This window comes from Oncorhynchus kisutch, linkage group LG9, assembly GCF_002021735.2.
Source record: "Oncorhynchus kisutch isolate 150728-3 linkage group LG9, Okis_V2, whole genome shotgun sequence".
NCBI classification, from domain to species: Eukaryota; Metazoa; Chordata; class Actinopteri; order Salmoniformes; family Salmonidae; genus Oncorhynchus; species Oncorhynchus kisutch.
The window spans coordinates 4214267-4238681 of NC_034182.2; the positions used below are offsets into that span (position 1 = coordinate 4214267).

At 44.9% G+C, this 24415-nt stretch overlaps 1 protein-coding gene across 9 annotated transcripts in view; it reads left to right on the top strand.

Annotated features, from left to right (window-relative positions):
* Nucleotides 1-24415, top strand: part of magi2a (membrane associated guanylate kinase, WW and PDZ domain containing 2a) — a 275882-nt gene that overhangs the window by 209312 nt on the left and 42155 nt on the right. For all 9 annotated transcript variants that reach the window (XM_031831557.1, XM_031831550.1, XM_031831551.1 and 6 more), the window contains exons 7-10: nt 9355-9412; nt 10934-11055; nt 12909-13091; nt 21561-22250. In XM_031831557.1, coding sequence (XP_031687417.1) covers nt 9355-9412; nt 10934-11055; nt 12909-13091; nt 21561-22250 — 1053 coding nt within the window. The remainder of the gene's footprint in view (nt 1-9354; nt 9413-10933; nt 11056-12908; nt 13092-21560; nt 22251-24415) is intronic.

Sequence of the window (24415 nt, forward strand, 5' to 3'; positions counted from 1 at the left end):
TTTGCTAACTCCACCCCATATTTTGAGTATTGGAATAAGACCCTTGGGGTGTTTACACACCTGACTCTCAATGGGAATACCTTGGAGAGATACTCAGCAAGTGGAGGATACCCTGGAGAGATACTCAGCGAGTGGAGGAAGCGGCTGAAGGAAAAAGTTGAGATGTATTGGTCTCCTGTCTAAGCAGACACCAGTGGTAAGGGGGTGCGACATCAGAGACGAAACAGTCCCATGTGCTGCAGGTGACCTGAATTCACTTCAGCCAGCTCCTCCCCTGAAGAAAGGAAAAGGGAAAGCAGGGGAACATGGGGAACATGGGCTGTTCCTCGCCTCAGACAGAATTAGAAAGGCCAGATGAAATATGCATGAGCATGAGAGCATGAAACTTTACTTCAAAAAGTCTCTCTGTACGAGTGCATTTTAAAGTGTTTTCCTTTAGAGCTCTTCAAACAGGGAGAGAGGAGCGGACAGGAGAGGAGAGGATGGACGAACAGGGAATGAGATAATGGAGGAGAGAGTGTAAAGGGAGGGGGAGAGCTTAGAGAACCCCCCTGCTGAAAGCAAAATGGAATAAACCAAAGGAACATTTACTGAGGCCTAGCCTACTGATGTCGACATTTCTCAGACTGCATGGAAAACCCTGTGGGAAAACCCATTGTTTTATTTCAACACTCCATAGTGGCTGTCTCTTTGCTCTATACCAGTGGTTCCCAAACCTTTTATAGTCCCGTACTCCTTCAAACATTCAACCTCCAGCTGCGTACCCCCTCTAGCACCAGGGTCAGCGCACTCTCAAACATTGTTTTTTCCATCATTGTAGGCCTGCCACACACACACTATACGATACATTTATTAAACAGAAGAATGAGTGTGAGTTTTTATCACAACCCGGCCTGTATAGGACCAGGGACCAAGTAATAATAATCAATAATTATGCTCTTTATTTAACCATCCTTCATATAACACCTTATTTGTTCATCGAAAATTGAATAACTCACCACAGGTTAATGAGAAGGGTGTGCTTGAAATGATGCACATAACTCTGCAATGTTGGGTTTTATTGGAGAGAGTCTCAGTCTTAAATCATTTTCCACACACAGTCTGTGCCTGTATTTAGTTTCATGCTAGTGAGGACCGAGAATCCACTCTCACATAGGTACTGGTTGCAAAGGGCATCGGTGTCTTAACAACGTGATTTGCCAAGGCAGGATACTTTGAGTGCAGCCCAATCCAGAAATCTGGCAGTGACTTCTGATTCAATTCAATTTTCACAGAACCGCTTGATGTAATTTCAATGAGGCTCTCTTGTTCAGATATCGGTAAGTGGACTGGAGGCAAGGCATGAAAGGGATAACGAATCCAGTTGTTTGTGTCATCCGTTTCGGGAAAGTACCTGTGTAATTGCGCACCCAACTCACTCAGGTGCTTCGCTATATTGCATTTGATATTGTTAGGTAAAAAAAAATTAAATAACTCACTAGTAAATAAGTCGCAGACAGTAGAGAGGCTTAACCAAGTTGAATTCTTCCCAAAGGGTCGGCACAGCTGTATTCAGAGAAAGACATGTTTCCACCACTACAAGTATATATACTCCACTTCAGACACTCCTCCTTCTCTCCAATCCTTACATCTTATGGTTCCACAGGAAGACGAAGTGATAGAGTAATAATCCGTTCTGTCTCCCTTAAGGTGACCTGACCTGACCTCTACCCCCTTGATGTCTCATCCAAAGCTCTCCACCCGTATCCCCTATCGCACTCCCGTGACTCCCTCCCGTCCACCCAGCACATTCCATAGCCACTCTGTCTTTCCACAGAGAACCATTAACTTATGACATAAAAAACATTCTCTTTCACACCTTTATATACTATGCTTCTGATCAGTCATGTCTTTAGTATCTCAATGTTCAAAGTAGACCCCAAATCCAACAATATTGTCTCATAACCTTGAGTTCATTTGCATACAAAATAATTATACAATGATGGAAAGACCTGTGTGTCGTCCTTGCTAATACAGAGAGAGAAGAGCTCCAGCTTCTTAATCATTTTGGCCCGCACATTGAATATAGATGCAGAGAGTCCCTGTAATCCTAGATTCAGATCATTCAGGTGAGAAAAACCATCACCCAGATAGGCCAGTCGTGTGAGAAACTCCTCATCATGCAAGCGGTCAGACAAGTGAAATGATGGTCAGTAAAGAAAAAACTTTAAGCTAGTCTCTCAATTCAAAAAAACGTGTCAATACTTTCCCCCTTGATAACCAGCGCAATTCTTTATGTTGTATAAGCGTTGCATGGTCGCTGCCCATATCACAATGCAGAAAATACACGAGAGTGGGGCCTTGCTTTAACAAAGTTAACCATTTTCACTGTAGTGTCCAAAACGTCTTTTAAGTTGTCAGGCATTCCCTTGGCAGCAAGAGCCTCTCGGTGGATGCTGCAGTGTACCCAAGTGGCATCGGGAGAAACTACTTGCATGCGCATTACCACTCCACTATGTCTCTCTGTCATGGCTTTTGCGCTATCGGTACAGATACCAACACATCTTGACCACCAAAATCCATTTTATGTCACAAAGCTGTCCAGTACTTTAAAAATATCCCCTCCTGTTGTCTTGGTTTCAAGTGGTATGCAGAAGAGGATGTCTTCCTTACTTGACCCCCCATAAACTTGACAGACATATACCAGTAGCTGTGTCAAGCACGCCACGTCTGTTGACTCATCCAGCTGTAGCGCATAGAATACACTGGCTTGTATGTGAAGCAGTAATTGTTTCAAAACATCTCCCGCCATGTTACTGATGCGTTGATTGATGAAGACATTGTCTGTATAGTTTTTTGGGCCTTTTCCCCCGGCATTGTCCCAGCCATATCTGCGGGGCTTATGGGGCTTGCCTGTCCTAGCCACTCGGTAGCTCACCATATAAGACGCTTCTAGTCCCTTCTTATTAATGGTATCTGTTGCTTTTATACATGTCTTACTACTCAAAAGTCGTCTTTATTCTTGCAAAAAAAAAATTGGCATGTTTTGTTTCTAAATGTCTGCGCAAGAGTGAAGGTTTATTGAGATGTGAGATAGTACTTTTGCACATATTACACACTGTGGCTGAGGAAAGGTACTACTCCCAATATAAGTGAACCCCAATCAATATACAGTCGTGGCCAAATGTTTTGAGAATGACAAATATTAATTTCCACAAAGTTTACTGCTTCAGTGTCTTTAGATATTTTTGTCAGATGTTACTGTGGAATACTGAAGTATAATTACAAGCATTTCATAAGTGTCAAAGGCTTTTTATTGAAAATTACATGAAATTGATGCAAAGAGTCAATATTTGCAGTGTCGACCCTTCTTTTTCAAGACCTCTGCAATCCGCCCTGGCATGCTGTCAATTAACATCTGGGCCACATCCTGACTGATGGCAGCCCATTCGTGCATGATCAATGCTTGGAGTTTGGGTTTTTGTTTGTCCACCCGCCTCTTGAGGATTGACCACAAGTTCTCAATGGGATTAAGGTCTGGGGAGTTTACTGGCCATGGACCCAAAATATTGATGTTTTGTTCCCCCAGCCACTTAGTTAGGCAAAATTGTGAGTGAGCCCACTCCCTTGGCTGAGAAGCAGCCCCACACATGAATGATGCTTTGCTGTTGACATGACACAGGACTGATAGTAGCACTCACCTTGTCTTCTCCAGAAAAGCTTTTTTCCGGATGCCCCAAACAATCGGAAAGGGTATTCATCAGAGAAAATGACTTTACCCCAGTCCTCAGCAGTCCAATCCCTGTACCTTTTGCAGAATATCAGTCTGTCCCTGATGTTTTTCCTGGGGAGAAGTGGCTTCTTTGCTGCCCTTCTTGACACCAGGCCATCCTCCAAAAGTCTTTGCCTCACTGCGTGCAGATGCACTTACACTTGCCTGCTACCATTCCTGAGCAAGCTCTGTACATGGTGGTGCCCCAATCCCTGGAATTTCTTGGGCACCCTAAAGCCTTCTTCACAACAATTGAACCGCTCTCCTTGAAGTTCTTGATGATCCGATAAATAGTTGATTTAGGTGCAATCTTACTGGCAGCAATATCCTTGCTTGTGAAGCCCTTTTTGTGTAAAACAATGATGATGGCACGTGTTTCCTTGGAGGTAACCAGAGCAAGAACAATGATTCCAAGCACCACCCTCCTTTTGAAGCTTCCAGTCTGTTATTCGAACTCAATCAGCATGACAGAGTGATCTCCAGCCTTGTCCTCGTCAACACTCACACCTGTGTTATCAAGAGAATCATTGACATGATGTCAGCTGTTCCTTTTGTGGCAGGGCTGAAATGCAGTGGAAATGTTTTGGGGGGATTCAGTTCATTTGCATGGTAAAGAGGGACTTTGCAATTAATTGCAATTAATCTGATCACGCTTCAAAACATTCTGGAGGATATGCAAATTGCCATCATTCAAACTGAGGCAGTAGACTTTGTGAAAATTTATATTTGTGTCATTCTCAAAGCTTTTGGCCACGACTCTAGTTCTCATCATATTTGCGCCTCTTTGATGGTCCTACATCCCTGTCTGTTGTTCGGTGCTTTCCCGGGTAAGGGGGCAGTAGCTCTTTGGCTGCATCAGATTCACAACTGTCAGTGTCCATGCTAGCTGGGCTAACAACAAATGTAGAATTACTGATGCTAGCATTGGATGTGCTCGTGGAAGCAGAACAACTTGTGTCGTCGACAGGTGCAGGTGTAGTAGTGCTGGTAGTAGCAGTACTACCAGTAGAACTGGTATGTGTCTCTATGGACTGTTTGAAAATTGACTGTTTTTAAAAATTATTTAAATGTGAAACACATTTTTATTTGGCGTACCCCAGTTTAGAATACCTGTTTGGGAATACCTACCTCTATACCATTATAATTGTCACTAATGTAAGGTGAATTGACCTGGGACAAGGGATGTACTCTAAAACACTATACCACATTTAACACTGGAGCTCCTTCAGATGTATCCTTCCTTAGGCTTCCTGGGAGTTGACAGCTCCTCCACAGCAGCGTTTAGACTGAGTGTTGGCCCTATAAAGAGAGCACAAATTGTTACAGTGACAAAGGGGCCCTTCTCTTCAGTGCTGCAGGCTAATGGACAGCACAACTCTCTCTCTCTTTCTCCCAGATCCATGGAATCATTGCTCCCACGCTACTAATTGACAGGGGGCTGTGCTTAGTGAAAAGAGAGTCTTCTGGAGTTCAGCATTTAAAACACATTTACTGCACACACACACAAAAACATACTCACTGCTGTGTGCGTGTGTGTGTGCGTGTGCGTGCGTGCGGGTATGTATGTGTAAGCGTGCTTCTGCGTGTGTTGCATGCATGTGCTCTACACAAGCCCTTTTCAGCCAAAAACAAGATATTGGCTACCTGCAGTGTGGTGTTATGTGTATCTCCGAAGCTCTGCTGAAGACACAGACAGACAGACTGCCTGCCTAGCTCTGAAGCTCTGCTGAAGACACAGACAGACAGACTGCCTGCCTAGCTCTAAAGCTCTGCTGAAGACACAGACAGACAGACTGCCTGCCTAGCTCTGAAGCTCTGCTGAAGACACAGACAGACAGACTGCCTGCCTAGCTCTGAAGCTCTGCTGAAGACACAGACAGACAGACTGCCTGCCTAGCTCTGAAGCTCAGGTGGTTTTAATAGAAGGGTGTTTCATTAGACGGAGTGGTGCGTGGCAGAAATACATGGCAGGACTTTGATCTGTGTGGTGTTTTTCTGTGTGTGGAGCTCAGTGGAGGTGAGAACATGAACCAGCCTCTTTCATATTTAATGAGTGAAGATGGGGCTAAGGAAGGGAGAGGAGAGGAGCTATTCCCTAGGGCTGTCAACCCACTCCTAGCAGACTCACATATCAGTCACAGCACATGTTAGTGAGTTCGTTTTTGTGGCTGGTGGGGGCAGGGAGTGGTGTGTGGTAGTGTGTGTGTGGGGGGGGGGCTTCCGTGTGTTGAATAGTATATGTGTGTGAGTAAAAGGAAGAGACATATGGCATGCATGTGCTTGTATTGATGTATTGTGACTTACTGTGCATGTGTATGACAATGGAGCCAGGGATGTTAATATGTGTGTGTCCAAGTTCTTGTGTATGTGTGTATGTGTGTGTGTTAATTTTATTTTTTACTTCACCTTTATTTAACTAGGTAGGCAAGTTGAGAACAAGTTCTCATTTACAATTGCGACCTGGCCAAGATAAAGCAAAGCAGTTCGACACATACAACGACACAGAGTTACACATGGAGTAAAACAAACATACAGACAATAATACAGTAGAAACAAGTCTATATACAATGTGAGCAAATGAGGTGAGAAAATTAAAGGCAAAAAAGGCCATGGTGGCAAAGTAAATACAATATAGCACGTAAAACACTGGAATGGTAGATTTGCAGTGGAAGAATGTGCAAAGTAGAAATAGTGGGGTGCAAAGGAGCAAAATAAATCAAATTAAATAAATACAGTAGGGAAAGAGGTAGTTGTTTGGGCTAAATTATAGGTGGGCTATGTACAGGTGCAGTAATCTGTGAGCTGCTCTGACAGCTGGTTCTTAAAGCTAGTGAGGGAGATAAGTGTTTCCAGTTTCAGAGATTTCTGTAGTTCGTTCCAGTCATTGGCAGCAGAGGACTGGAAGGAGAGGCAGCCAAAGACAGAATTGGTTTTGGGGGTGACCAGAGAGAGGTGTGTGTGTGTGTGTGTGTGTGTGTGTGTGCCAGCCTATTTCTGAATCATCATGGAGGTCCTGAGAGCCTGTGGACGGTACATTATCACCCCATTCTGACTGATATTTGTGGTCAGGAGATATTATCTCTACTCTCCTGATTAGCCCAGCACTGTCGCTCTCTCTCTCTCTCTCTCTGATTAGAGCGGCTCTCACTCTGGACCAACCTCAGTACCACCACACTGGTCACAACCTCATAGCCTTAAATGGAATCAGGCTCAGTCAATGGACCAGTCCCCCTGGTCAGTGTGGTGTGACAAGGGGAGAGGGAGAATGAGAAAGAGAAAGGGGAGAGAGAGAGGCAGAACAATCCTGTCAGACATGAATGATGGGAGGAGGTCAGGGTTGGGGAGAGATCCACTTTGATCACAAAGAACAAACACAGTGTGCTGAACCTACTGTATACCCCTGGTGAAATAGAGAGGGAGGGAGGCTGATCAAACAATTCCCTGATGAAGGTGCACTTGGAGTGGAGGTTGGGTTAGTGACCTATGTAGTGTGAGTCAGCTTTAGCCCAAGTACTTAGCCACATAGATAGTTAGTTTCAGCCATATTGAGTGTACCCACGAGTGTTCCAGTAAAGTTGATGTGGTGTGAGGGGCTTTACCATTCTAGTAATTATATTTCTATGGACACAGCTCCCTCCACCCTCTATATTGTGAGTTACAAATCAGTTTCACATTGAGTTTTCCTGGTTAGGTCATGAAGTGTCCCTAGGCCTAGTCATATTATATCTGTATTTATAATTAGGCTTGGGCAGTATACCATATATATCATATACCGGGCTCTTTATTTCCACTGGAGGGTTTTTCAATATCGTTGAAACTAATTCTTTGATGTATTTTTTATAAATTTTTACAGCAACTTTTTTTTCTCCCCAATTTTCGATCTGGTCTCATCACTGCAACTCCCCAATGAGCTCGAGAGAGGAGAAGGTGGAGTCATGCGTCCTCCGAAACATGACCTGCCAAACCGCGCTCCTTAACATCTGCCAGCTTAACCCGGAAACCAGCCGCACCAATGTGTCGGAGGAAACATCGTTCATCTGGCGGCCGGGGTCAGCCCGCAGGCAAGTTAAGCCTCTCCGGCCAAACCCTCCCCAAACCGGGATGACTCTGGGCCAATTGTGCGTTGTCCTATGGGACTCCCGGCCACGGCTGGTTGTGGCACAGCCCGAATGAACCCGGGTCTGTAGTAACTCCTAAGACTGCTGCGCCACCTGGGAGGCCCTACCTCATCTTTTTTAAATGATGAGTCACTCACTGTTGTGCAGCACATACTAGGTGATCTATATCCTGATATATGTAGTTACACTATGAAATTCACAACTAAATGTTTGCCAGCTAGATATCTAATAACTATTAAGTTAACTTTCTAAAATGTGCTAAAGCTGTGCAGTTGTGCATTTGGTTTGCTAACTTAGTAGCTAGTTATCTAGCTAGCTAGCTAGCTAGCTAAGTGGTTAGCTTCTTGCAATCAAGCTCCTCTTGGTCACAGCAGATAATTCCCTCCTTGATCAAGAGTCAACATTTGTTTTGAGTAGCATTTTTGAGTTACTTGTATAACTTTATCAGCTGGGATGTCTATCTTGCAAATAGCTTATGTCAGAGACTGTATAAAATCGTTAGCATTTAGCTAGCATTCGCTATGAGATTCTACATGTAATTGTTAGCATTGCTAACCAGTATTATCGAATATCCTGGGATGGAACAAGGTCGGTATGAAGGTATGAATCCCTGGATACCGCCCAAGCCTATTTATAATACTTCCCATGATGCCACAGTGGTGGCTCATCATATCAGAGTAGATACAATGTGTAGGAACACCTGCACCATCAACACCGACATGACTGAAGTTATGACATTCTACGTTCCACTCAAATGTTTATTTTGGTCCACGACAGTTGACAGCTACTGTGTTAGATCCACAGTCAGTCTATTCTGAGACCATAATGTAATGGTGTAATGTGTTTCAGTTAAATATTGTGTGGGCTAAGGGGCCCATGAGCTATGTACGTGCTCCAGATACAAACATTTAAACTATATCCAAACATCGCTGGCTTCATAACTGAATATTTACAACATAGAAAGGATGGCAGGACATGAATATTTAAAATCACCCCAATTCAAACCACTCCATCTATCAGTGTGTTTGGTGTAGTGTGAGAGTTCAGGAGATGGTTGGGGTAGACCTGTGGGGCCATATTGACAATGATTAAGTAACCTTTGGCCCGCTGCTTGAGAAACAGCCATTCTCCTTCACACTCATGAATTTTGGATCTGAATTTTGATTGCAAATACTGATGGGGTTATCAGGTGTCTTGTCACTTAAGTTTGTCCAAATGTTTTGACAGTGTTTGCAAGTCTGGAGGCTCATAGACCTCACCAAGTATTCAGTAACTAGCACAGTTACCATAGAGCATAATAAATCATTTTCAGATTTAGCGTAGTCAATTAAGATTTTATAATTAACCTCAAATTCTCTGTAATAAATGACCATACAATAATGTTGTGATCAAAATTGCCTGATGAATATATTGTTCTGTGAATCGACATGCTGTCCCCCGGCCTGTTGACGGACTAGTATGTTGTTGTGCTTGTCTCTTCCACAGAGCTGCCGTATGGCTGGGAGAAGATCGATGACCCTATTTACGGAAGCTACTATGTGGAGTAAGTCTGGACTCACTGCTTTAATATTTAATGACTATTTTGATTTCCAGTTTAACCAAGTTGAATTCTTCCCAAAGGGTCGACACAGCTGTATTCAGACAAAGACATGTTTCTACCACTACAAGTATATATACTCCACTTCAGACACTCCTCCTTCTCTCCAATCCTTACATCTTATGGTTCCACAGGAAGACGAAGTGAGAGAGTAATAAACCGTTCTGTCTCCCTTAATTAAGGTGACCTGACCTGACCTCAACCCCTCCTTCACCTAATCCACAGATGTCCATCAGCTTCCCCTATAGCAATCCTGTGACCTCCTCCCGTCCACCCAACACATTCCAAAGCCATCTGTCTTTCCACAGAGAACCATTAACCTCTGACATAAAAACCAGTCTCTTCCACTCCTTTATATACTATGCTTATGCGTATACCAATGTTCAAAGTTTACCCCGAATCCAACACGGTGTTGCCCCGTGTTATGTTTCCATTGTCCTGTGTTTGTCAGAGTCATTAACATTGTACAGGGCTGTGGCCAGGTACCTGTGTACCTATTTACATGCGCAAGTTTATGTGTGTGCTCCTGTGTGTGTGTGTGTGTGTGTGTGTGTGTGTGTGTGTGTGTGTGTGTGTGTGTGTGTGTGTGTGTGTGCGCCATCTTTGTGCAATGTGATGCAATGGTGAGGTGTCTCTGTCTTCTCTATTGAACCAAATGTACCCTTCCTATTCTGGACGTGTCCTTTCTCCTGCTGGATGCGCACTAGTTCCCCTAGTCCAGGGAGAGGAGAGGAGGTCTATTTATAGCCTGGCTGGAGAGGGAGTTTGGCTGGCTGGCCATGTTCTATTCTCTATCCCCAAGAAAGACCAGAACACTGTGCCTGCCTTGCCTACACTCCCTCTCTCCCTCGGCCATGTAGAAATCCCATATCCCCAGGCAGCCACTGAGCCATCGCACGCACACTAGCACCATACCTGACCCTGCCAAGTCCAATAATTATGTCTCACTGCCTGGCTGTACCGTTGAGTTAACCTAATATCTCATGAAGAAACAGAGGGTGTGTAGGCCGCTGTTCGCTGTTCGTACCTACAGAAGCATTATTCCTCCAGTCTCACACCGTCCAGGCGGGCACGTCGAAATGATGATTAATTACTTCACACTTTCAAAATGACAGTATTTATATTTATTGACTAAATTAACACTGACAGAATGTTTCAAGAAAATACACTCAAGGAGGCATCTTTTTTCGTGAACCCACTCCAGAAATACTAAATGATTCCTAATGCTGATTACAGGAAGCTGCTGATTTCAGTAGAATGGGACCTAATTGGGCGTTTGTTCATTTTTTTCTTAGCCAAGCCATCCTGCAGCTCCATTACATAATACTAGGGATACTAAGGCTATTGAATTAATCATCGTAGCACAGCACTGTGCATCCAGCTCTTTACAGAGGGAGATAGGAAGAGGATGAGGAGGTGGATACTACAGAGAGCACAGTGAAATGTTGTACCTTTCTTTCTCTGTAGCCACATAAACAGGCGGACACAGTTTGAGAACCCAGTCTTGGAAGCCAAGAGGAGAGTCCAGCAACACCAACAAATGCAAGAGCAGGGTCTGTCCTCGCTGCCCCTACCTACTATCTACAGAGGTAAGGCACCGTCTACCTCTACCCAATGTGTTAAATGTTTGTGAATGGTTCTTGTGTGTAGATGTTTTTAGCTCTAGGGAAATGTCTGTCATCTTTGTGTGTGTGTGTACAACTCTCACAACTCTCTTTTCTTTGCTAACACTTTGCTAACACTTCACTAACACCAGCTTCTCTGTTCAGCACACATTTACCACCCCACTAAGTTCATCGAGGCTGTCTGAGGTAAAACATGCTGTGTAGGTTGAGAGGGTTTGTCTCCGTGTTAAATTGGCCTCTGTGAGTGAAGGGGTTTGTCTCCATGGTTACCCGTCCTGTACGCTGCAAAGTGAAGGCTCTCTCTCCCCCTAAGTGACAGCAGAGAGGGTAAAAAATGAATATTTCCACACATATAAACAAGGAGATAAAAAGGAAGTTTACTTGTGAGAGCCTCAGACATTGAGTGGACTACTTTATCTCTGTCACAGTGGTAGAGGAGGTCCCACTCTCCGCCACGTTACCCAGAGCCACCCTGGCCCACATCGGCCCTGCCCCGGAGCGCTGCCAGAGCCTCAGCGACCTCTCCCAGTCCCTCCCCCCGGGCCACCGGGTGTCGCTGTTGGGCCTGCACACCCACACACCCCCTGCCTCCATCACCAACTCCCCACTGCGGCGCCCCCACCGTGCGCGGAGGGATACGTCGTGCTGCCCACACCTGCACCTCCACCAGTCGCTTCACGCCTTTGTGGTAGAGCCGGCTGCTGTGGGTTGTAGCCCCCTGTGGTGCTCTCTCAGTAAGTAGGGCAGTGAGTAGTAATACAGGCTTGTTCTTCATCTGCCTGCACTGAGCTGCCGCGCTCTCTTTTCAAAGCATGCCTGCTCCCCCGGCAGACCCACGCTGGATCCCTCCTCGTCTCAGGCACTCGACTCGCTGCTCGACATGTTTGATGGCGCTACACTGCGTTGTGTCTTCCCCTCCTTACGTCTGGCGGCAGGCAGCAGAAACTGTAAACACCCCGCTCTATGTCTGGACGCCTGACACCAAACGTTGGCTTTAAGCAAACAGAGAGAGACGGGTGTGTGCCCCCTACTTGCCTTCCAAGGTGAACGGAGGGGAGATTGAATTGAGTGTGGCAAACCCTCGTTGGCTGAGTTTTCCCCTTTGCCGTGCCAGAGACTATTTCATGAATCCTGGCCTTCCACCTTTTGGTTCCCTGAGCATTGTTTTTTGGGCGGATGAAGCGAGCTCATGATTCTTCAGTGTTCCAACTCCCAACAGCATGTTGTTCCAGAATGTGAAGATCTCTCACCTGCTTCCCCTCACCCCTCAGAGAAGGGAAATATACCAAGCTACTCCCATGGATGTTGATTATTCCTTGATTTTCTGCACTGTGTTTTTGCTCCAGCCTCTGAGTGTATATTGAGCTAACAGAACCCTGGCGTAGGATGGGAGTGGAAGTGATGACAGTTTACATGGCTGTAGACGTTCAGTGGAAGGTCCTTGGCTGTGGCAGCTTGGAGCTGGAGCAAACACCGTCCCACCTGCATAAGTCAGCACCCACCCCTCACTGTTCTAACCCTGCCTACCTCTCCACCTACCCAGAGAGTATCCCTGTGTTCATGCAGCCCCTCCACCAAACAAGCCTCACCTCTACCATCCTATTGAATGATAAAATGGCCTTGCATCAGCATTTGTGGTGCATCATGCTCGCTTTGTCATGGTCTAAGTATGATGTATGTGTGTATATTGTTTATTGATTGTGTGTGTGTGTATATTGTTTATTGATTGTGTGTGTGTGTTGTGTCTGCCTGCCTGCGTGCCTGTCTGTCCGTCCCTCTGTCTGTGTGTGTGTGTATGTGTGTGTTCTCCCTTACAGAGAAGCCCCTGTTCACACGGGACGCCACCCAGCTGAAGGGCAGCTTCCTGTCCACGGCCCTGCAGAAGAGCAACATGGGTTTTGGCTTCACCATCATCGGAGGAGACGAGCCAGATGAGTTCCTGCAGGTTAAGAGTGTCATACCTGACGGCCCCGCTGCACAGGATGGAAAGATGGACACAGGTAAAACTGACCTCGTCTGAAAGATGGACACAGGTAAAACTGACCTCGTCTGAAAGATGGACACAGGTCAAACTGAGCAAGTCTGAAAGATGGACACAGGTCAAACTGAACTATTCTGAAAGATGGACACAGGTCAAACTGGGCTAGTCTGAAAGATGGACACAGGTCAAACTGAGCTAGTCTGAAAGATGGACACAGGTCAAACTGAACTAGTCTGAAAGATGAACACACTCTGACACAAAGGGAGCCATGGACTTAGTCTCTGTCTCTATAGTGGTGACCCAGCAGGAGAGATTATCTTTCTCTCCCCCTCTCTCTCTCTCTATGGTGGTGACCCAGCAGGAGAGCTCATCTCTCTCTCTCTCTCTCTCTCTCTCTCTCTCTCTCTCTCTCTATAGAGGTTACCCAGCAGGAGAGCTCATCTCTCTCTCTCTCTCTCTCTCTCTCTCTCTCTCTCTCTCTCTCTCTCGTTCTGTCTCTCTGTGTGGGGTGCAGTGTGTGTGCAAACTTGCCTGCAAGCCTGTTGGGTGCGTATGAGTGTGTGTGTGTATGTGTGTGCGTGTGTGCCTGCGAGGCTGTGTTTGTCCATTAATCACTGTAAGGATTTTCTGAACACCATAACTCCTGCCCCTACCTGTGCTCCCCGGGCTGCGTGGGACACACACACACACACACACACACACACACACACTGAGAAACTGGCCAACTGCACTAAAAGTAATCAGGGGAATATAACTCTGGAAGTCATGTGAATGCTCTCTGCATGGCCCTGTGTATTTATAAACTATTCTGCATGGCCCTGTGTATTTATAAACTACTCTGCATGGCCCTGTGTATTTATAAACTACTCTGCATGGCCCTGTGTATTTATGAACTACTCTGCATGGCCCTGTGTATTTATAAACTACTCTGCATGGCCCTGTGTATTTATAAACTACTCTGCATGGCCCTGTGTATTTATAAACTACTCTGCATGGCCCTGTGTATTTGTAAACTACTCTGCATGGCCCTGTGTATTTATAAACTACTCTGCATGGCCCTGTGTATTTATAAACTACTCTGCATGGCCCTGTGTATTTATAAACTACTCTGCATGGCCCTGTGTATTTATAAACTACTCTGCATGGCCCTGTGTATTTATAAACTACTCTGCATGGCCCTGTGTATTTATAAACTACTCTGCATTACTGGGCTGGACCAAGTGCAGTATTTTTCCTGACTCATTCATCAGTGCCTTGACCTGGTTGTACTGTACTATACTGTAGTATACTGTACTGTACTATACTGTAGTATACTGTACTGTACTATACTGTACAATACTATACTATATTGTACTGTACTATACTGTACTGTAGTATACTGTACTGCATAGTGTTGGCTGATACACTAGTTGATGGGTTGTTTCAGGTCAGACTAGATGGTACATTTTACATTGTGAGATGATCATATGTTTTATGTGCCACAATATATCATGTGGAAGTATTAATCAAACAAAATAAAATCAAATGTATTTATATAGCCCTTCGTACATCAGCTGATATCTCAAAGTGCTGTACAGAAACCCAGCCTAAAACCCCAAACAGCAAGCAATGCAGGTGTAGAAGCACGGTGGCTAGGAAAAACTCCCTAGAAAGGCAAAAACCTAGGAAGAAACCTAGAGAGGAACCAGGCTATGTGGGGTGGCCAGTCCTCTTCTGGCTGTGCCGGGTGGAGATTATAACAGAACATGGCCAAGATGTTCAAATGTTCATAAATGACCAGCATGGTCAAATAATAATAATCACAGTAGTTGTCGAGGGTGCAGCTCAGGTGCTGAACAGTTGAAACTGGAGCAGCAGCACGGCCAGGTGGACTGGGGACAGCAAGGAGTCCTCATGCCAGGTAGTCCTGAGGCATGGTCCTAGGGGTCAGGTCCTCCGAGAGAGAGCGAGAAAGAGAGAATTAGAGAGAACATACTTAAATTCACACAGGACACCGGATAAGACAGGAGAAGTACTCCAGATATAACAAACTGACACTAGCCCCCCGACACATAAACTACTGCAGCATAAATACTGGAGGCTGAGACATGAGGGGTCAGGAGACACTGTGGCCCCATCCGATGATACCCCCGGACAGGGCCAAACGGGAAGGATATAACCCCACCCACTTTGCCAAAGCACAGCCCCCACACCACTAGAGGGATATCTTCCACCACCAACTTACCATCCTGAGACAAGGCCGAGTATAACCCGAGTATAATAGGGTTAGAGGCAGAGAATCCCAGTGGAAAGAGGGGAACCAGCCAGGCAGATACAGCAAGGGTGGTTCATTGCTCCAGAGCCTTTCCGTTCACCTTCACACTCCTGGGCCAGACTACACTCAATCATATGATCCACTGAAGAGATGAGTCTTCAGTAAAGACTTAAAGGTTGAGACAGAGTCTGCGTCTCTCACATGGGTAGGCAGGCCATTCCATAAAAATTGAGGTCTATAGGAGAGAGCCCTGCCTCCAGCTGTTTGGAAATTCTAGGGACAATTAGGAGGCCTGCGTCTTGTGACCATAGCGTACGTGTAGGTATGTACGGCAGGACCAAATCAGAGAGATAGGTAGGAGCAAGCCCATGTAATGCTTTGTAGGTTAGCAGCAAAACCTTGAAATCAGCCCTTGCCTTAACAGGAAGCCAGTGTAGGGAGGCTAGCACTGGAGTAATATGATCAATTGTTTTGGTTCTAGTCAGGATTCTAGCAGCCGTATTAAGCACCAACTGAAGTTTATTTAGTGCTTTATCCGGGTAGCCGGAAAGTAGAGCATTGCAGTAGTCTAACCAATAAGTAACAAAAGCATGGATTAGTTTTTCTGCATCATTTTTGGTCAGAAAGTTTCAGATTTTTGCAATGTTACGTAGATGGAAAAAAGCTTTCCTTGAAACAGTCTTGATATGTTCGTCAAAAGAGAGATCAGGGTCCAGAGTAGCGCCGAGGTCCTTCACAGTTTTATTTGAGACGACTGTACAACCATTAAGATTAATCGTCAGATTCAACAGAAGATCTCTTTGTTTCTTGGGACCTAGAACAAGCATCTCTGTTTTGTCCGAGTTTAAAAGTAGAAAGTTTGCAGCCATCCACTTCCTTATGTCTGAAACACATGCTTCTAGCGAGGGCAATTTTGGGGCTTCACCGTGTTTCATTGAAATGTACAGCTGTGTGTCATCCACATAGCAGTGAAAGTTAACATTATGTTTTCGAATGACATCCCCAAGAGGTAAAATATATAGTAAAAACAATAGTGGTCCTAAAATGGAACCTTGAGGAACACCGAAATTTACAGTTGATTTGTCAGAGGACAAACCATACACAGAAACAAACTGATATTTTTCCGACAGATAAGATCTAAGCCAGGCCAGAACTTGTCCATGTAGACCTATTTGGATTTCCAATCTCTCCAAAAGAATGTGGTGATCGATGGTATCAAAAGCAGTATTAAGGTCTAGGAGCACAAGGACAGATGCAGAGCCTCGGTCTGATGCCATTAAAAGGTCATTTACAACCTTCACAAGTGCAGTCTCAGTGCTATGATGGGGTCTAAAAACAGACTGAAGCATTTCAGCATTTCAAACATATTACAATATTTGATACACTTTATTGTAGCTATTAAAAATCTAGCTGAGTCAGACCATTACTGCTGTTCCAGCTGGCAGATTGGCATTATTACTTAGGTGGTGTACAGATCATTTTCCTTTACTTGGCGATCAACCTTTACTTGGCGATACTTCATAAATTCCCAACTTGGAAGATAACGCATTTCTTCTAAACTTCCATGGATAGTTGCAGCTGGTTGAATTTAGAAAATTCTTCTTTATTCAATTAAATTCATTTTTTGTTCCATGATGTAATCCAACACCGCCATCTTGTCTATTTCAAATATTTTCAAATCTCATTGAGACAGGTGGGTGTCCACCCCAAAGTGTCTTGTGTAATGACCGTGACCTAGAAATCAATCACCGTGTTGAATGGCATTCACCTGTCTCGATCAATGACATAATTTGAAATAGACAAGAGCTGGAACAGATCAGTAATGGTCTGATTAGGCAATACTTTGTATATCTAGGTATACTATCTATTCTGTGGTCCTCCCAACATCCTCCTAACATCCTTTCCCCTTTATCTTCTCCTCTCTTCACTTCTCCTCTCTTCTCCTCCTCTCTTCTCCTCCTCTCTTCTCCTCCTCTCTTCTTCTCCTCTCTTCTCCTCCTCTCTTCTCCTCCTCTCTTCTCCTCCTCTCTTCTTCTCCTCTCTTCTCCTCCTCTCTTCTTCTCCTCTCTTCTCCTCCTCTCTTCTCCTCCTCTCTTCTCCTCCTCTCTTCTCCTCCTCTCTTTTCCTCCTCTCTTCTCCTCCTCTCCTCTCCTCTCTCCCTCCAGACTCAGTGGCCTAGTTAAACTGTGTTGGATTCTAGCAGCACATAGTTAATAGAGAGGGAGAGAGGGAAACCAGGCCTGTGGAAGTGTGAAATTCCCAATTTCAGAAGGATTATTTGTCGCTCTGTGTCCGTACACCACACACACACACACACACACACACTCACACCTCTTCTGCCTGCTTCGCTACATGGTTCCAGGCCCAGAGAAATGTGTTGAGGAAAAACATATGATACCATCTCTTTCAGCGGGGACACAGTGGTTAGATGTGACACTGTATTTGAGGGAAAACACAGTATTTTTCATGTTAAAGTAAGTGACCTTATACAGTGACCTGTAATGTACAGTATTGGAGGAGGATAAAGTGGCACGGTATGTGATGGGGTCCATTGACATAGCGTTGGGTTGATGCAATCAAACCAACAGCAACGTACCTCTGTTTCCACAACTAAACCCACACACGTACCCTTATCTAAAAACTTAAAGCATCTGCCTGTGAAGGGAAGCTACCTAGTATTCTTAAAGGTGACTCACCACCTGGATTCGGTCTTATGGAGCAAAATTTGAAATGGTGTATTTTACATTGGATACAAGTAGAGCAACAAAATGGTATATCATACACTAAAATGGTATATCATACACTAAAATGGTATATCATACACTAAAATGGTATATCATACACTAAAATGGTATATCATACACTAAAATGGTATATCATACACTGCATTTTTGAGGAACTTTGGGAAAGTAATTCTGTTTTGAAAGTTGATAAACCTGTAAACTCACTTTTGAGAAAATTACCTTTGAATGTTTTTGTATGTAGTGAAGAGCTCTTTTTTTGTCTACACCCATTCAGCATCGTTCACACCCTCTTAAGCTTTAGCCCCACCCATCTCGTTTCGCTCTTGGAACGTTCAGAGCGCACACTTGACTCTCTGACCGATGATTTGTTTACCTCTGGATAACATGAAAACAGCCTAACCAGCTCTGCTGGCAACAATTTCAACGGGTGTTGTACACTTTAGCTAAAGACATGTAGCTAGCTAGCTAGGTAAACAATGGGCCTAGCTAGGTAAACAACATGTACGATCACACATGTCACGTAAGCTAACGAGCCAGCCAGCTAACGTTATCTAGGTAAACAACAATGAACACAGTGCCAAATCATGTCGTTACTACCCTGCATGAATCTGCTGGGAGCTAACCAACCAGGTTCAATGATAGCTAGCTAACATTAGGCTCTAACTAGAAAAGCAAACGGCTCTGGGATACCACCAATAACGTCAGCTAGGGAGCCAACCAGCTAACATTAGCTAACTAGCTAAAAGTACAGTTTAGCTTGAAATGAAACCACTTTCTGTCCAAATTAGAAACATGTCAAATCTGAAAATGTAGCTAGGTAACACTAGACTATCTTACCCTTATACATCATCATGCATGATGGACATATCTCCCTGTCATGGATGCCATGCCACGGTTGTCCTTAGTTTGAAGATTTGATCCAGAGACAGGTGTTTTCTCCATCTCTTTAGCTACCATACTCTAATTCCACTGATTTCAAAACGTGATCCTCCAGAAAGTGGAGAGTAACACTTATGCAGCTCCACTACACTACACAATAATTTTTTAAAAAGCCGCGTCCGACAGAATTGCCTTACACAGAAGCCTCTATATGGCAGACCAATACGAACTCCTCTCACGGCATGTCCAGCCCACTCATTATCTCATCCAGTCATGGCTAGTGGGAAGATTGCTGTCTTTTTCTGTGGCTTAACCAACAGGGCTCGTAATTTAAAAAAATTATTTGTATTTACAGATGGCATACAAGTTTGTTATTAAGGCATGAAAGTTCACATGTCCGAGAAGGCATTTTAATAAACAAATACTTTTACGTTCAAACGGCTCTCCTGTGAAGTGGTGACTTGCGACATACGCCTAGTCTCCTGAATAGGGTGAGTAAATAGCCATTCTGCAGTGACAGCAGTGCAGTACTGTGGGGTCAGTAGTGCAGTTGCAGTGCTGTGGTTGTCACTGTGTCATCATCAGTGCTACTGCTCTCTCTCTCTCTCTCTCTCTCTCTCTCTCTCTCTCCATCTCTCTCGCTTTCTCCATCTCTCTCTCTCTCCCTCCCTCCATCTCTCTCTCTCCATCTCTCTCTCTCTCTCTCTCCTCTCTCTCTCGCTCCCTCTCCATCTCTCTCTCCCTCTCCATCTCTCTCTCTCTCCCTCCCTCCCTCCATCTCTCTCTCTCCCTCCCTCCATCTCTCTCTCTCCATCTCTCTCTCCCTCTCCATCTCTCTCTCCCTCTCCATCTCTCTCTCCCTCTCCCTCTCCATCTCTCTCTCTCTCTCTCTCTCTCTCTCTCTCTCTCTCTCTCTCTCTCTCTCTCTCTCTCTCTCTCTCTCTCTCTCTCTCTCTCTCTTTCACTTTCTCCATCTCTCTCACTCTGCCTGTGTGTGTGTGTATGTGCTAATGGTCCAGATGGCTACTCTGTCCTCCGCCATGGACACATATGGCCTCTACTTCAGTCAGACCCCCCCTACTGGGGACACTTTAACACTATGATATGATGGGATGTTCTTGGCAGGAGGAGGGTGTCTCCTGTTCCATACTGTTGAACGACCATTAGTAGAAGATAGATGTTATTAGACAATGAAGATAGACGTGATGGAAGCATCATGGTCCTTGGTGCTAGATAGTGTGTTTCTATTGGTCAGGTCATAGTGTGGAGGTTGGAGGACATTGGAGATTTAAGACGTAGGGTAATGTGGAGTAGAGGTTCGTGATAGTTCTGAGAAGGAACTAGAAGTCAAAGAGAAGCGGAGGATAGAGACGGAAAGACAAAGTGTGTGTGTGTGGCACTGTGTGAGTGTGTTCGTATGTATGCGCCTGCATATTTGGTGTGTGAGAAAATGCGAGTGAAATCCTGCAGTGGTGTCCCTCCTCGTCACCCGTCATTAAAGAATGATTTCCGGGGCCACTGCGGCCAGGGCATGATGAGGTCATGGCGCCATCATTTGTTTTCCAGGAGCGTGTGAAGCTATTGATTGTGACACCAGGGCTCCAGGCAAATGTCGTCCATATTTACCCAGATGAATTAAACAGTCCTGCTTCCGCACGTCACACTGCCTCCAGGAATACGTTAACGCTCTGTCAATATGAACCTGCATTTCAACTCTGAACGCGTTCTGTCTCCACACAAAAAGGAAAGGACAATGACAGGGTATGCTAAGTAGACTGGTTCCCAGGTCTGTTTGTGCTGAGTTGCAAACATCTGTGGTAATTGTGCATACATCTCTCTCTCTCTCTCCCTCTCTCTCCCTCTCTCTCCCTCTCTCTCTCTCTCTCTCTCTCTCTCTCTCTCTCTCTCTCTCTCTCTCTCTCTCTCTCCCTGTCTCTCTCTTTGTCCCTCTCCCCCTCTATCTCTCTATCTCTCCTCTCTCTCTGATTAGCATAATAATTATGCTTATAATTGAAAAATAATGATTGTCATTATAAACCTGGGCAGTGCGTTTTGGCGGGACTGAAATTTAATATGGATGCCACCTTGTGTTCTCCCACTTAATCAACATCTTTTGAAATATAGAGCCGTATCTCACCTGACAGAACACAAAATACAATATTAAATTGAATACAGCACCGGAAACAGAGAAGAAGATATGGCACTTTGTCAGAGCGAGAGCTATTGTGTATTAACTGTCAATAAATAGTTGAGTTATCTACATAGCTGAGTGTGTGTAGCGATAGGTACAATGATGAGGTGTGGCAAATCTCACTCGTTTGTCCACCACACAATTCACTGACTAGTGTATTTCTGTGCCTAATGGTTTTGTCCATTATCTGACGTCTAATTCAGGTACAGTAATTCTGGGACCTATTCAGTAGAATGAAACGTTCAGATGACATTTTAGATAGAAATGTAGCGTATTGATACTGAGACAAAGACCGATTCTGCATGATAAAGAACCATGCTTGTTCTACACAATATTGAATAAGCCCTATTGAACACCCTATAGGTCTTTGTTTTTGCAGTATATTTGGCCTTGATTGGCTGTGTGTCTCCCCTCCTCCAGGTGATGTCATCGTGTACATCAATGACGTGTGTGTCCTGGGCACCACCCATGCCGACGTGGTCAAGCTGTTCCAGTCAGTGCCCATCGGGCAGAGCGTAACCCTGGTGCTGTGCCGTGGCTACCAGCTGCCCTACGACCCCGAGGACCCGGGCGCCAGCGCCGGCACCACCACCACCCTCCTCTCCCCCCTGGGCCTGATGGAGCAGCGCCCCCTCCTGGTCAATGGACGCTCCAACTACGACAGCTACATGGACTACATCTCGCGCACGGCACGTTTCGTCCAGGAGCACGGTGACCAACATCTCAACGCCCACCACCACCATCAACCCCCTCCGCCGCCGCACCCCGGCGACACCCACCTGGACGGCTCCTCCCTGACGCCCGGCGGGCCGCACGGCGAGGACTCGGTGTCCATGGCGTCATCGGGGGCGACGCAGGCGGAGCTGCTGACGCTGACCATGGTGAAGGGGGCTGAAGGGTTCGGGTTCACCATCGCAGACAGCCCTACGGGCCAGAGGGTGAAGCAGGTGCTGGAGCCCCAGGGGTGTCCTGGTCTGTGTGAGGGGGACCTGATCATAGACATCAACCAGCAGGGAGTGCAGGGCCTTAGTCACACCCAGGTGGTGGAGCTGCTCAAGGAGTGTGCCGTCGGGGCTGAGACAAGCCTGGTCATCCAGAGGGGTGGAGGAGGTAAGAATAAACCTGGGGCCTCCATAACCAGCTGGCTACTTCCTGTCTTTCTCTCCATGTAGAAGAGCTTCTTCATATACCCATCTCTCTCTCTCTCTCTCTCTCTCTCTCTCTCTCTCTCTCTCTCTTTCTCTTCCTGTCCCTCTCTTTCTTTCACTCTGTCTTTTTCTTTCTCTCTGTCTTTCTCGTTCTCTCTTCTATCGATATTATATCCTTCTATCTCTCTTTCTCTGTATATCTTGCTCTCTCACGCTGTCTTTCTCTTTCTCCTCTTTTATTCTCTCTCTCTCACTCTTTTTTCCTGGTGAGCTGGTCCAGGTGAGTGTGTGTGTTCTGTCTGTGTGTGTCCTGTCCTAAGACCACAGAAACCCATTATACAGTACGGTCGTGTTTGACTGACACACAGCTACTCTCACAGGAACTTTACTCTACTTCATTTTACTTACTGGGGAGAAAAAGTGCTTACCTTCCGTTTACTCTGAAGGACTCGTGTTGTGCGTATTTAGCTTGCGCTCTTTCTTTGGCATCCGAACAGAGATTTTTTTTTATTACATTTCCTGCTTGATAAAAACGCTGACTCATGTTTAAGGTTTTTCAGTTTTTCTATTTGTACTGCGACCTAAAAGTTTAGTATGTGTGCAGAGTCTAGACTTTTGTGAGCAGAAAATTACAGCCCAAAATAAAAAGACTGTGATGTGAGCAAGATATAAGCTGTGTTCGAACACCCTTACTAACATACTGTATACTACATACTTAGTGAGTATATACTACATACATAGTATACTGTAAACGAACAGTATCCTTTCAGTTGAGCGTACTAGCTCTTCGCCTGTCTACCGGAAGTTGATGCTGTTGCTATGCAACCTCTTGCTAGCTAGTTAGCATACAAATGACTTAGTTAGACATTTTCTGACTTTGGGTGTGTTCTTAAATTCAATCTGGAGTGTCAGAGTGCGCTCGTAAATTCTGAGCATAGTCAGATAGTTGGCTGTAAATCAGAGGGTTTTGTTCTCGTCAGTGCACACTGGACGCTCGGGCCGAGGAGTAGGGTTGATTTGAGTGTTCTGACCTTACAACGGCAGTCAAGCACCCAAGCTAACGTTGGCTAGCTTGCTAGCTGCTTCCAGACACAAATGAGATCACTCTGACAATTTGACTTGCCCTAGCAGAGCTGGCAGCGTTCATGTTATCCAGAGCGTTGGTGACTGTAACTGTGCTGCTGCTGGCAACAATTTAATGACGTTTTTTTCCTGAGGTTTACTGACACCGGCCATATTCAATTGATGTTGAGCGCTCGTTAATGAATTATTCTGCAAATTGGAGTAGATAGCCAGAACGAATTATGAAAGCACCCGAATGTCCATTGAGAACGCACAACGACTATGTTTAGCTAAGCTAATAATGACGGGAATAATCAAGTCAATTAGCGTTGGGTAGTTAGTTAGATAGCTTATAGTTAATATACTGGCAAGTTTGATGTATAAGTAGCCTAACGTTAGGCTACTAACTAATGTTAGGTAGCTAGCTAACAATATACCGGTACATACTGCTGTAATGATATGCTATGTGGTTCGTAATGACAGTGTAGCTAACAAATTGTCAGCCAACATAACGTGGAAGGTAACTTATTTGAAACGTCATTACTTTATTACATTGGTCAACATTTTCTTAACATTTGTCATAATTAGTTAAGTAGCAATGAATTTGTATATGCTCTCGTTGTACTTCGGCTGCATATTTTCCTCCATTTCTTCAAATCTGAAAACGATATGAAGCCACACTCATTTCCTGAATAATTGCATTATGGGTCCGGAAAGTACGGAAATAGTGTCCTCTGCTTGTATACTTCATATTTTAGTACGACATCCGGGAACTTTTGGCATACTAACTATATCCATACTATGACCAATAAGCATACTATATACTCAATTTCACGTCACAAATAGTACGGTTATTATGAGTATTAGAACAGCTATAGAGTAGATCTGTTCTATGTGCTCTATTTCTATGTTTCCCATTCTTAAGTTTCGTTTTTGCGTCTTTTACGTCTTGTACACCAGCTTCAAACAGCTGAAAATACAATATTTTTGGTTTTGGAAAATGGTACAATGATTCGCTACACAATGACTGCTTGTTTTGTCACATAAAATGAAATACGGCGAATT